General features: G+C 41.5%; 1 protein-coding gene across 2 annotated transcripts; it reads right to left on the bottom strand.

Moving 5' to 3' along the window:
* Positions 1-3,867: 3,867 nt before the first annotated feature.
* Positions 3,868-12,828, bottom strand: LOC135634647 (transcription termination factor MTERF15, mitochondrial-like). 2 transcript variants are annotated; one of them, XM_065145100.1, is made up of 3 exons: positions 11,497-12,828; positions 4,016-4,229; positions 3,868-3,955 (listed from the first exon to the last, which is right to left on the bottom strand). In XM_065145100.1, the coding sequence occupies exon 1, from the start codon at positions 12,709-12,711 to the stop codon at positions 11,554-11,556; it is 1,158 nt and encodes a 385-aa protein (XP_065001172.1). In that variant the 5' UTR covers positions 12,712-12,828; the 3' UTR covers positions 3,868-3,955; positions 4,016-4,229; positions 11,497-11,553. The 2 variants fall into 2 exon arrangements, with proteins under 2 accessions (XP_065001172.1, XP_065001173.1); XM_065145101.1 differs by lacking the exons at positions 3,868-3,955; positions 4,016-4,229 and adding an exon at positions 4,264-4,278.
* Between the last annotated feature and the right edge of the window lie 1,361 nt (positions 12,829-14,189).

Raw genomic sequence — 14,189 nt, forward strand, 5'->3', positions numbered from 1 at the left:
TTTTGATCCTATATTCGGCCGCTAGTATTCTTTATTTTTCATGTTTTTGCTTTTAACCTATTGTTTTTACAGAACAGTTTAGATAAAGCATTTTTATTGCAAGTTTATTGGAGATCTATTTGTTGGAAGATTTGACTTGCTTCCATTTCATTTCTTTTAATCCTTTTATTTTAGTAATCATTGACTGGTTTCTTCAAAGTAAAACCATTGAACCGATAATGAAAGTGTGCTTGAATTACAAGAAAAACTTTGGTTTTGAAAATTTCGTTTGACGAAAACCGATAATGAAAGTGTGATTGACTTGGAGTAAGTGAACTAAGCAATTAACTCAGAAAGTAATAACAATAAAAGGAATAACAGAAATGCACATCGAATTTATAGTGGTTCGGTCATCGCGACCTACGTCCACTCCTGATTCCTCTTTCGTCGAGGCCATCAGTGTTTACCAACGATCTTCTTTCAATAGACCAAGACTAACTATCCTCTTTACAACTCTTTCTCCTTTTCACAGGTTTAGGAGATAACTTTTACAAGTCTCCTACCTTTCTTAGAATGATCACAAAACTTTAAGGAGGAGGAGGACACTTAGCACTTTTTCAAGACTTTTACAACTTAGGATCTCAAGGCTTTTTATTCTTTTTTTGTGCTATTTCAAGCAGGAAAGTATGGGGTATTTATAGGCCCCCAATGACTTCAAAAATGGAGCTAAAAAGTATCTCATCCCCGGTGTCAAGGGTATTGGCGGTACCATCGCTAGTACTGGGCGGTACCACTACCTGCACCCCTAACAACTGGCGGTACCATCGCCCAGTCTGTGCAGTACTACCGCTTGACAAAGCTTGGAAGACCAAGCTCTGGCGGTACCATCGTCTGACAATATTAACTACTAGCTGTACCACCCCCAGTTTGAGTGGTACTATCGCCATATAACTTGGAAAAAGTGTACTTCACTTTTCCAGCTCATAGGCAGTTCCATCGCTTGGTCTGACGGTACCATCGCCTAACCTAACCTTGGGTTACTGAATGGGTCTCCTTATGAGCCCATCTTAACTCCATATTAGGCCCAATGGGCCCCTAATTGAGTTAATAGGGTTTCACCCAAAACTAACTCAATTTACGACCTAACTATGATAATTAAGACCTAAACAATTACAGGACAAGAAAACTAGGTTGTCTGGCATATCATTGGTTCATTCGAACTCTCAGCGAACTTCCGGCGCGTCGTTTGAACCTTTGGCATATTGCTCGATTCTTCGGCATGTTGACTCCCGCAACACTTGATCTTGACGCAATGTCCAATTCTTTGGCCCGATGCTCGATTTCTGACTTCGACCCAACGTTTGACTCTTCTTGCTTTAATTGTTTTACCTTTTCTGATCAAAGTTAGTCCTGCATCACTTTCTCAAAGTATAGATTAGATTATGACTTCATCAATTGATTTCATCATCAAAATCCGAGATTCAACATCAGGTACATTCATGATCAATCTCAATTTATCATATTCTTATGATAACACTGTTAGATTTACTACTTCGTTTGGATCAGCAGATAAATCCATCCAGTCTATAACAAGGATTTGAAGCCCTTGCTGTGTGTGTGATCTCTACTGTGTTGTCTGATCTAAGTGGAGGAAGATAAAAGACACGAGATGTACGAGTTGATATATCATATGCTTAAGAAAGTTCCAAATAAGTTCCCATGATTTGTCGTTAGATTATTGTGAAATTCCAGGTTACTGACAAAACAAGTACCTTTTGGAATTCTTCATACCTACACAATATCCTGTGACAGACAACTCTATTAAGATCTTTGGCTATTTGCATTTAATAGAGTTAAGTTCGAAAGTTTAGTACTGCACAGACAATGGATCATCAGTGCACTTCGCTAACCCAAAAAACCTGACTGAGTTGTATCCATGTAAAGACTGATCATAAAGTTAGCATTCTAAACCATGCACTGAGATGTGGTGATGAGATTAAACTGACTAGCACAGAATAAAAAGAGCAAGGTTTTAGTTTCTATAATGAAAATGATTGAAGGGGTGCTAATAACTTGTGAAATGTGTATGCTTTGATATGCATACGATGGAGTTGTGTGCATGCATCAAAACCAAATTTCAGTTGTCAGATATCATTACCGATTTGCTAGTAATTAGTTCCACAAATTCTTATACCAGCTTGGAAAAAGAATTTGTACATGTCATAACATTTAGATGATTTATAATATTTTCAAGTAGATTTTAGGGTATTTTTTTATTGTGATGATTGAAACATTATAAGAGGTTAAATTTTTATCCCTATTTGGGTGATATTACTTATAAACTATTATAAATACTTATGAAACCTAGTATGATATATCAAATGATTTTTAGTATATTTGGATTTTGTTTGACTTACTTACATTGTTTTCTAATAACATGATAGTATTTTTATTGAGGTTATGTAGTGAAAAACACTGCAAATGACATCATATTATGCATCTTTAGTTGTTGTTGCTTATAGATCATTATGACATCAAATTTTTAGGCTTGTAATTAGTTTGATTGAGGTTAGGAGCTCATTATGATATCATTATGCATCTTACAGTATGCTTTACAATATTTTTCTTATGATGGCTAATAAAAACACTATAATAAACTAATTTTTTAATCCTATTTGGATGATATTATTATTAAATTATTATAAATACATAGTTTGATATATCAAATGATTTCTAGTGTATTTGGATTTCTCAGTTATAGTCTTTTAAAACAATGTTATAGTGTTTTTATAAAGTGTAAAGATATTGAAAAATAGTATTTTTTTAATTGTTCATCTTTGATTATCGTTGGTCGAAGATCATTACAGCACTAAATTTTTAAGCGTGTAGTTGGTTTGACTGAGGTTAGGAGTCTATTGGAGTCATTTATAATATTTTTATTGTGATGATCAAAATATTATAAAAAATAATTTTTGATTCTCATTTGGATGACCAAACTACTATGTAAATCATATGAATCAGATCATGCTACTGTACAAACCAATCCATCAACTTGGATTCACACATCTATAGATCGGTCTATAAGGTATCTATGAAACCAGTGGGAAAAATATCATTGAGACTGGTAAGAGATACTTTCGGTATTATTCAAAATAAAAAGAGAGAAACGTGAGACATCTTTTAGGAAAAAAATAATAACAAAAGTGAGCCTTCTTCCGGAAAACGCTCGAAAACTTTAGCTAACTGATTCCTTGTTTTGTGCGCTGTAGTAGTAGGATCTTTTAGACTTTGCAGCATCAGAGAGTTCCCCTCCGACGAACTCCTGTTTACCTAACAATGAGCATGAATATAGGCCTATGACCAAAATTTCCTTCTGGTGTCTGCAAAATATGGCTGCAGACACTAAATACGGTGAAGAAATGAATGCCATTTGCCCTTCACTTGCATCTCATAGGTGCAAAAGAAGGGGAAAAGAATCTGGGCATAAGATCAATGAAATGACTGCAGACAGGACCAATATCTATGTTTTCAGAAATAACAACTGATAAGTCGTCAAATGAACAGCTGTGCTGTGTACATCAATCAGCCTTTAAAGTTTAAATTCCACATCATACTTCACTTGATCACCATCAATATGGTGGAAACAAATTTAAAAGAAAGTTCAGTTTGATATGATGTAAAACAAGATATCTCATTCTTGGTTTGATCTAATTACAAAAAGTTATGCTCAGATCTACATCATTTCTTAGTCTAAAGTATATTAGAACACACAACAATAACAATAATTGCAAGCCATAATGAGCAGATTCAACATCTCACCTATCAGAAATCTTAAATACGGGAAGCTGGGATGATACCGCATTACCAACAAAACCTGATAATAACGAGAAAAAATAAATTGATCTTCTTGTTTAGCAAGCAATTTTAGAGCGCATAAAAAACCTAGAACATATATAGTTCCACAAGTTGAAAGGATCTCAGTCCTTTTAGAGACAAAATACCCCATAAATAAAAATTATCAAGCCTTGCAAAGAACATCAGTCTTTTCCTACTGAAAGAACGTAACCCTATCCAGCAACTAGTTCTGAGGCAGGAAAGTACATGTATAATTCTTCCCTGATAACGAGTCAAGCCTTTGTCAGGAAAACATCTCTACATGCGTCAGGGTGCAAGTCATCTAAAACTTCTCTTGATCCCGATAACTCAACAAGTGTAAGCAGTGCTTCAGTTTAATTTGACCAAGTGCCTACCTGCCAGAGACACTGCGTTAATTCACCAAGGCCTATAATGTATGAATACCTGAGAAAAAGCACAAAGCAAAAGATTGGAACTAGGACACATACAACATTTACCGGGGATTAGCATGCTACAATACCTCAGGTAAATATTATTTTGATGTATTTGTCCAGAGACAACAATACAACAAAGTCTTAAGAAAAGGAACACACCAAAAGATAAAAAATCGGACGTATGACTGAGACTAGCATGCTATACTACAACAGAATAGCATATATAAGAATCTGGAGAACTAAGAGCTGGAATCAAATTCGAGATTACATGTTGCTATTAAGCAATAAATTTAGAGATGCTCTATTGTCACATTGAAGCACAAGTTTGTAACATAAAAACAACCTGCATAATTTGACATATTAACTAGACTTCCAGATCACCTTTTTGTTTTATAGCTATTACAGCTTTGACAATAATAAGACACCGAACAAAGGATGCAAAAGAAACATATAGTAGCAAAAGCCAAAAAAGTTGAAATGTGGATTTTCATAGTACATAAACCAGTATAACTACATATCATAAATATAACCAAAGATTCTAACTGTTAGAAATATCTTGACTTCAGTCTGGCTGTGGGTAAAATACATTTCAGGAAGGCTGAAATTGGTGTGGTCATCTGACAGCGGACAAAATACATTTTGGGAAGGGAGAAATTGGCCTACAAGAAGTCAGCAAGTCTAATTTCTCTTTCATTACCTGAAGGCTAGCAATGGTTGAATTCTCCCTAGCAAAGTAACTCCTAGAATTATATTTCCTTTTTCCAATTTGTTCAACATATCCTTACAAATGTAATCAAACTAGCACACTGCAGATGCCAACCTCTGGAAGGTAACACATACTAAAAGAGCAATTTCCAAGAACATTGTTAATCCACTTCTTTTGCACCAAACACTCTGCAAATGGAGCTAACACCCCAAGTAGTTTTTTTATTGATAAGAACAATTTATGCTCGATACAACACAACCTCTGGACAGTAACACCTACTAAAATAGCAATTTCCAAGATCACTGCTAATCCACTTCTTTTGCACCAAACACTCTGTAAATGGAGCTAACAATCAAGAACTTTTGATTGATAAGAACATTTTATGCACCAAACACTCAATACGACCCAACCCATAAAATGAGAAGATCACACCCTCTGTAAACTTATGATCCAGACATCTGTTACGCACAGAGCACAGTAATAATATTCATTGACAATAATTGAAAATACATCCCATCAAGTCTTATCATTATTACTGGAGTAAACATCTAACTATACTTTTATTAAATATCAGATAACAATCTTCACCTTGCTAAAACCAAACACTTCCAATCCATAGCTCCCCAGCTATGGATCATCTGAAATATGTAATTTTCAGATCGATAGGGATTATCTTAGTAGAAACAAGATGTCAAGAAATCTAGTTGTGTCTCATGCAATCAGCTAAAGATAAGAATAATAATGAAAAAATAGCATAAATTAGAATAAAAGATCTCCCAAATTCATCATGAGAAAAGCACATCCATCAGTGCACTTTGCTGCATCGGAACTCGTCCGACTGCTCAGGTTGAAGCAACCCCCTTATAGACTAAATTCATATCACATTCCCTGCTATTAGTCCGTTACTAGGATCAAGTGGTGCCCGGAAACAGTAGAAATACATCTTTCTATAGATGCAAGGAATATCTTATAAGCATGTTTGACGACTACTAGTCCCTTTCAAAATTGCCTAATAATAATGACACTGTTGTTCAATCATCCATATATGTATATATCAACATGCTGCACAGCCATGCAACAACATCCTTTCACATGCTCAAGCGTCCAACTTATGCATTATGACACTTCTAACAAATATTAATATGCATCAATTATAGGCTACAATAGACGCATCAATATAAAATTTATTGCCAAAAGAAATATGAACTAATAACAGCATATTAAAATTTCAACATGTCAGCATAAAGAGAATCTAGGTTTTATGAGGCACCTAACACTATATTGATCATCCAAATTGGATTCAGAGTCCAAAAATGTTATTATCGATTTACAATTCAGTCCTTGAAATTTACAATCATTTCTTCATTACACTGCAAACCAGTCCCTAACAGTCTTAATGGGCAGGACCTTAGGCAGCCGCGTGGAGCTTGGTCGCTCAGGCCGGACCACATGGAGTTGGCCTGTCTGAACTGAAGTGCATGAAATTTAGACCACCCCCGTATTCAAATGCTTAAATTGGCAAAGGACAACTTGTATATTCCAGCACTTAAATTGAAAATCACCAAAGCATCCTACCATACCATCCAAAAGAATCCTACTTCTTATCATTTGAAAAATTAACCAAAAACTCGAAACCTAAATTACCAAATATCCATAGTTAAATCAATTCAAAACTTCAGGTGTCCAATAACCTACATAAGTCTGATATCTTCCGGTAGACTTCAAACGAATGGGACAAGAATAACAATTCCATGCTGTCACGGACAAACTTCTAAACAAGGTGTTTGATGTAATACTTATATCTGTCCGTGTCTATTGGCATGTTCATGCCTTGTACAACATGTAAAGGGGCGGCCGAAGGCTTAATAGTCCCATTTTAGTTGGGTTGGTGGCCTCTTTAGGCTTGTAAATAAAGGTTGTGTCATGTGGACACGCTCGAGAGCTTTTCGGTCTGTAATGGACCATTTTACCCTTTGTTGTGCCACTATTCAGAGCTTGTAAAGTCTGTTTGTAATTTGCTTTGTCTATGAAGTGTTTTCCGGACATGTTTGCTTGTGGATCCCGTTTGAGGCGTTCTCTTTAACCCGTTCTCTCTTTTGTTGGTCCTAAGGGACAATGGGAGGCTTCGGGGAGGCTGACCTTTGCGGACGGACGCGCAAGGGTGCCGCACGACTTAGGCAAAACCAGCTAAGTTCGTGTCATATGGTATCAGAGCGGGACAAGCACTCATAGAAACACTTGACATGCAAACGTGGGGGACCTAGCTGGGCTACGTTGAGGGCAGTCAGCACACGCGCGACCGTTTGAGGGAAAACGGGCATGGAGATGTAGGGAAAAGAGTCGCTCAGAGGAGCGGGCATCTGATCTTGGCATTCAGAGGAATGGCCAACCCTTCGCGCAAGAGGCACCACTAGAACAGGCAAGCTTGGAAGAATTTGGAGCGCACAAAGGTTGGGATGGCTGAGTTTGAGCTACGGCTCAACGTTGACAACTTTACTTGATGGTGCTCAAGGCAAGCGAGGCGCTTGGCAAAAGGACGAGACCATGCAAAGTGGAATGAGTTGCTCAACGACCGAAAGAGTTGTGCAAAGCTCACAGAGGTGAGGGGAATTGCTAACTCGAAGAATTCGGTACTCATGCATGGGCTTGTATGCGGACGATGGATTGTTCGTGGCCATCCCAAGGCGGTCGAGACTCGGCGCCATGGAGCATTGAAACTTTCTCTTCGGCATGCGAAGGATACGTCCGGAGGAGGCTGAAGTGTGCAACGAGTTCAGCATGTTGCTAGGCCTTGAGGGGTGCAGCGGTGGCTGTATTGATGTGGAGGCGCAATCTAGCAAGTGCGTTTGCAAGAGGCAGAACAATGCACAGTTTGTTCAGCAGATCGGAGTAGTCCAAGGGGATGGTGGTCTCCGAAACGAAGAAAGATGTTGCTCCAATGGGACAGTTATCCAGGAGGGATAAGTCCCGGCTCTCCAGAGGGAGAATCATGTGAGACGGACCTCACATGTTGAGGAGGAGTACCTCAACAAACAACAACTCCACGAAGCTCGATGGACTGAGCAAGCGGCGAGGAGTCGTCGCATGATCTCGCTTGAGAGAATGCATTTGTGGATGCATTGCGAGATCAAGTGGGGGAGCGACCTAAAGCAACTTAAATGAAGGCACACTTGGAGTCGATGTGGAGATCGGACTCAAGGGAGGGCTGACCCGTGGAATGGTGGGCGCGAGAGCCACCATCGACTCAATGCAAAAACGAGGAGCGGAGCAACTTGGGTGTAACTTGGCGAAGTACTCAAGCCGCTTGAAGGGAGCCAGCATAGAAGTTGGAACATGGAGCAGAGGCACAGTGCTTTCCTTAGACAGAGGTCAAGGACATGAACTCTTGCAGAGGCAAGAGTAAGATCATGTTCCATGGGTCCTTCATTCTGACGGAGCAGACTCATCTTGCATGGTGTCAAAGACGAAGGGAGCTTCGGGACACATGCACCTTATCTCGGAGGAGCATTTGATGGAGGAACTAAGGCGACTCAATTTGCGGAGGCGAAGTTGAGTTCAAAAGGCCTTAGCACGGGGCAAGAGGACGCAGAGGCAGGTACTCTTGAAGAATATGCCACAGTGTTGCCATTCGAGTTGCTATGAAGGAAGCGGTGTGCAGCGGAGATTGTGCTGGTAGGGGCAGAGGCCCAGGATCCAGACAATGGTGCACAAATTACAGTGAAGTCGGTGGACTTCGGGAGCTACTAGGCGACGGACTGTCCTAGAGCGGTGCTTCATCTAGGTGTGACCCAAGAGTGGGTGGATGAAGGTCGATTGCCAAAGGAGCGAACAAAATCGAAGATGGAGGTGACCCTGCGATGTATTGGCAGAGGCCACACATGGAGGGTTCACAATTCGAGTTTATTCCACAAGGATCAGAATGCAATGGAGATGTCACCAGGAGGCGACATGGTGCAGCGGATCGTGGTGGAACAGTTCGTGGCAATGCGACACACACGACATAGTCCCGGGAGGGACTAGATCATATGGAGGTATGATCGGGAGCTACTGGGAGCTACTGGGAGCTCCGCTTTGGTGAACAACACGACGGCAAGAAGGGCTATGGATTCAAGGAGTGAAGGCCATGGTACCGCAGAGGCGGGTCTTCCGGGCGTGCACCGAATTTTGCATCGGATGAAAACCTTGGTCATCAGCATATGGGGGCTGGGTTCCACCAAGGGAAAAGTTCGAATGCAAGTACCAGTGAGTCCCATGGGAGGGACTTGATCATGCAGAGGTATGATCGAAGCAGCTGGAGAGTTGGATTGCTCCAGAGCTCATATTCGCTTACGGGAGCCCGACAAGTCAGAGGACAAGGTCGAGTAAGCGAACGTTGCTACCAAGGAAGCTAAGGAGAACAGAATTGGTGCAAACCCTACAACGCGATGGCAGAGGCCATGCATGGGAGTTGCAGTCTGTCTTTCCATCGACCAAACAGACTGCTTGGAGAACACAGAGGTGTTGAAGCAAGGGGTCGAAAGGGGCGAGGAAGCGACGACGAGTCCAGAGGGACTTAGCTACCCAAAATCAAGCATCAGTTAGAATGGAGGTGGACTTAGAGGAGTGCCACGGAGACATATCTACTGATCGTGAAGAAAAGGGATGCAGATGCGAGGCGACGGATAGTAGGGCCATGGGCATGGCAGCGCCATGGTACCGCAAAGGCGGGACTTCCGTCAAAGTCATTGATCCCTTGCTCTCACGGAGGGAGAGCGCTTGGTCGTGAAAGGGGCCGAGGAGGTGGAGCATGCAGAGGTAATCTCCAAGTACCGAGACAAGGCTGAAGGGCAGAGGCCAAGAAACTTCGTAAGACCGGTGTCAACAAGTTTCTCATCAAGATAGCCGTAAGTGAAGGACTTCGGGTCATGCAAGAGTGCACGACCAAGGAACAAAGCAGGCAGTACGTGGTGCTGTACCTTTGCTACTCAGTGGAGTAGGCGGCAGGGTTGATGGAGAAGACGGTACAATCCCAGAGGCGACCTCATCTATCAGAGAATTACTCCAAGTTGGGGTGAAAACTTCCTGCATTCCAGAAGTTCAATGGCATTGAGAAGGTGAATCACAGTAGCTAACTCAACGCAAGGAGTGCAAACACTTCAAGTGCTTCAGAAGTGTGAGCAAAGAGCAGGCGAAGGCCAGTAACCAGCTCGATGCGTGAAGTACAACCTCGAGGAGGCGGGCGAAGTCAAGTAACCTTTGCCTTCTCAATCCTTAAGAGAATGGGCGAAACCGAGTACCCCAATTCTCTTATCTATCAAGCAGAGGAGCTCTGCACAAGTTCAAAGACCCTTCGAAGATAATGGAAGACAATAGTTGTCAAATCCTCACCAACGGTGATCAGTGCTACTAAGAGTAGATTGTCCGCTTCATTTCCCAACGAAATGCCAATCGAAAGCGGAAGTGATGCGAACCTACTTGGATGCGACAACGAACTGAAAGAAGAGTCAATGAGCAGATTTTGTGGAGGAAGGACCCGAAACTTCAGAAGTTTGCGAGGCGATGCTCGTTAAAGCTCCAACAAGCATCCACCCAATTCAAGTAGCATGTGGAAAATTTGAGAAACTGGCGCAGTAAGAATGGTCTTTTCCTTCATTTGGTGGATCCACAGGAATCAACGAGGATCAACACAACTCAGCCAACCCCACACCAGAGTCAGAGTCATTGGTGAGTTGAAGCAGCATGGCGGATCAAAGGTTCGACTACTCAAAAACAGCAGCGGAGAGCAGCTGGGAGCCAGGAGGTGCATTGTAGCTGGAGCAGAAGACTGAAGACTCAGCAAAGGCGAAGAGTTGCAGTGTTCACAAAGGCTTCGACGAGGACGTCGAAGGGATAAGTGGGGGAGAATGTCACGGACAAACTTCTAAACAAGGTGTTTGATGTAATACTTATATCTATCCGTGTCTATTGGCATGTTCATGCCTTGTACAACATGTAAAGGGGCGGCCGAAGGCTTAATAGTCCCATTTTAGTTGGGTTGGTGGCCTCTTTAGGCTTGTAAATAAAGGTTGTGTCATGTGGACACGCTCGAGAGCTTTTCGGTCTGTAATGGACCATTTTACCCTTTGTTGTGCCACTGTTCAGAGCTTGTAAAGTCTGTTTGTAATTTGTTTTGTCTATGAAGTGTTTTTCGGACATGTTTGCTTGTGGATCCCGTTTGAGGCGTTCTCTTTAACCCGTTCTCTCTTTTGTTGGTCCTAAGGGACAATGGGAGGCTTCGGGGAAGCTGACCTTTGCGGACGGACGCGCAAGGGTGCCGCACGACTTAGGCAAAACCAGCTAAGTTCGTGTCAATGCGGCGTCTACACAAGTGATTATCAACAAGCAATTAACTCTATCGGCAATACCATCACAAATCTTCTCGACATTCTTCATTTTCTTACTACATCCAAACTCATCTTACATTCACAGAAAACGAAGTAAATGGCAGGAATTATTTGGTTGCAAACTGTAGATCATGTTATGCAGATAGTGGAAAATTGGAACCTGGAAACATATCTTGCTGGTACAAAAGCTTGTGCTATGCATTATGCATTTCCACGATCAAAGTGCAGTTCTGTTTTTGGGGGCTACATTATACAACTCAATGAGTTCTGGATACTCCTTGTAGCAGTTGACGAACTTCTCCAGAAATTTCTTCTCTGGATATATCATGTATGTAGCCATACTAAGGTTACTGATGCAAACTCCCCTAGACTTCAGGCCTGTCACGATCCGATGCCTTGGCATCAACTTTTTCTCCAAACTCATCAACAAAAAAAATGGCCGAAGTGCAAGATAAGATGGAGAACATCCAGCTTCATTTACCAAGAACTCCATCTTCCTCTGCAAACTCTTTAAAGAAACTGCCACAAGCGTAGGAGCCTTTCTGAATGCAGCAAGGAAATCATCCTCGGACCACCCAAAGCCCTTGAAGAACTCCAAGTGAGCCGTGAAATTCTTCTTGCTGACGCTGTGGAGCACCTTGAGAGTCTGGATGGGCGTCCCCGAGGCACAATCTACTCCCAAATTCTCGTCATCCCTGACTAACGCCTTCAGGACTTCAGCCTTCTGGATTATGAGGCGGGGGTGGCGCCGTAGGATCGTTGAGAGCTTCTGACCCGTGATCCCGCAATCCCTTAGAATCTCAATGTTAGGCTGGATCCTCTTCTCGGCGCTAAACCCGAGAAACCACCTGTTCCTCTTGAACAACTTCACCAAAAAGTCGTTGGACCCGAGGAGGCCTTGCAATAATTGGATCTTGGACACGATGGTCTGGGTTTGCTGGCTGATGATGTGTTTATTCGATCCGACGAGGTGGGTGATGTCGGAGCAGGAGAAGCCCAGATCCTGCAAAGCTCGAAACTTTGGGGCCAGGGTCCTCTCCACGTCGAGGAGAAGAGACCGGGGGTTTGCAGATATGACCTTTTTCACCTGGGTGTTGTCAAAACCGTAGCTTTTAAAGAAGCCAAGGACGGAGTCAGGCTGGTGGCGGGATTCGACGCGGCCGAGGAGCTTCGAGGCCTTGGCCGCCTGATCAGGATCGAAGCCACAGGTGCTGACCAGGTATTCAGCCATAAAGCTGCTCTGTGGAGCACCGGAGGCGGCGGAGTAAGAATGGGTTGCGAGGAAAAGGGCAGCATCGGCCAGATGACAGCAAGGGACGAAGGCAAGGGCTTTGGGTAAGAGAGAGAAGTAGGGCGACCTATTCATCAATGCCATCTTCTTCTTCTTCTTCTTCTTTGTACGTTCCTTCTCTTCAGCAAAACCTTGCGAAGGTGGCGTAGCTGCGTACAGAGGAGGGCGTTTAGGCCGGAAGTACCTGCGTCCTAAACCCTAGAAGTGCGTTGAGGGTTTTATTCGTCATTTTCTCGGGCGGAGATTACTGCGACCGCATGCGTCATTATTTTTTATTCCGTAACTTTTAGTTCGTTTAGGGGAGAAAAAACTTTTATTGTGTAATAACTTAAGATAATAAAAAGTTTTTTTTTTTGAAAAAAATTTCATTATTATTTTTTTGTCGAATAGCATCCCTATATTTATTTTAGAGTGATAAGGAGAGGACTTGTGAGAAAATGGATAACATCGACAACGATGAGAGATGAAGGCGAGAGCTTTGGACAAGAGAAAAAAGTAGGATGACCTATTCATCAATGTCATCATCGTCATCGTCTTCTTTGTATGAGGTGTTGCTACGTCAAAAGTGCATTTTGGTCGGAAAGACGTGCATTCTAAATCGTAGAACTATGTTACTGTGCTGGAGAAACTTTTTTCGATTGAAGATTTCTACGACGATTGCGACTTTTTTTTTCTTTGTCGTCTTTCTTGTATGCCAACTAAAATAAATAAATAGATGAATGACCACTAATGAACTACGTATGAGTCCCAATCCTCGAATTAATTGATAATTATGTTACCTAAATTATCAAATTCAACAAGCAATAATAAGATTACTCAATCCTAAATATCATCATAATTATTAACTGTTTATTATCATAATTTGATTTGACTTGTTTAAATACTTGAGAGATAATTTAGAAAATCGTCTCACCAAGGATCCAACGTAATCGTTTCACGTCAAACTTTAATATCGTCGATATCATGATAAAAATATAAGAAGCTCCTCGTAGGGATTAGGGTACAATATTCTTTGGTTTGAAGGATACGAAAGGATAAACTATTTCGATTGATCTACCTCTCTAAGGAGGTGCTTTCATCGTGAAAGGAACATACCGAGACCAGCAAACAGTCAGCTACCTCCTTACTGAAAACAACTACCACAGACATATGGTGACCATCAAAGAGAGCCCAAGGAAACTTCCTTCATACTCAACTCTTAGAAGTCGAAACCAGCAACCAAAAGAGATAGACCTTCCGCCACGCTTTGACTCTACCAACACACTATCTAATGCCCACATGAAGCTCACTCTACTTGAAATCTTTCAAATGAAGTTGTGATAAGATGACTTATATTATTAAGTTAATACTTAAATCATTTTATTATATTAATTATGATATATTTGTTTAAAATATTATTTTTAATAGGTCTGATATTTCTAAGAAACTTTCACGGTTGCACTCTGACAGAATCGATTTGCATAGTGCTTGCTACGTACTCTCTACCCCTCTTCTTTCCTACACTGTACAATTCTCTCTTTTTTCCGACACTTTACAACTCTCTATGATATTTGTTTACATAT

The sequence above is a fragment of the Musa acuminata genome, chromosome BXJ3-4 (genome assembly GCF_036884655.1).
Source record: "Musa acuminata AAA Group cultivar baxijiao chromosome BXJ3-4, Cavendish_Baxijiao_AAA, whole genome shotgun sequence".
Classification (NCBI taxonomy): Eukaryota; Viridiplantae; Streptophyta; class Magnoliopsida; order Zingiberales; family Musaceae; genus Musa; species Musa acuminata.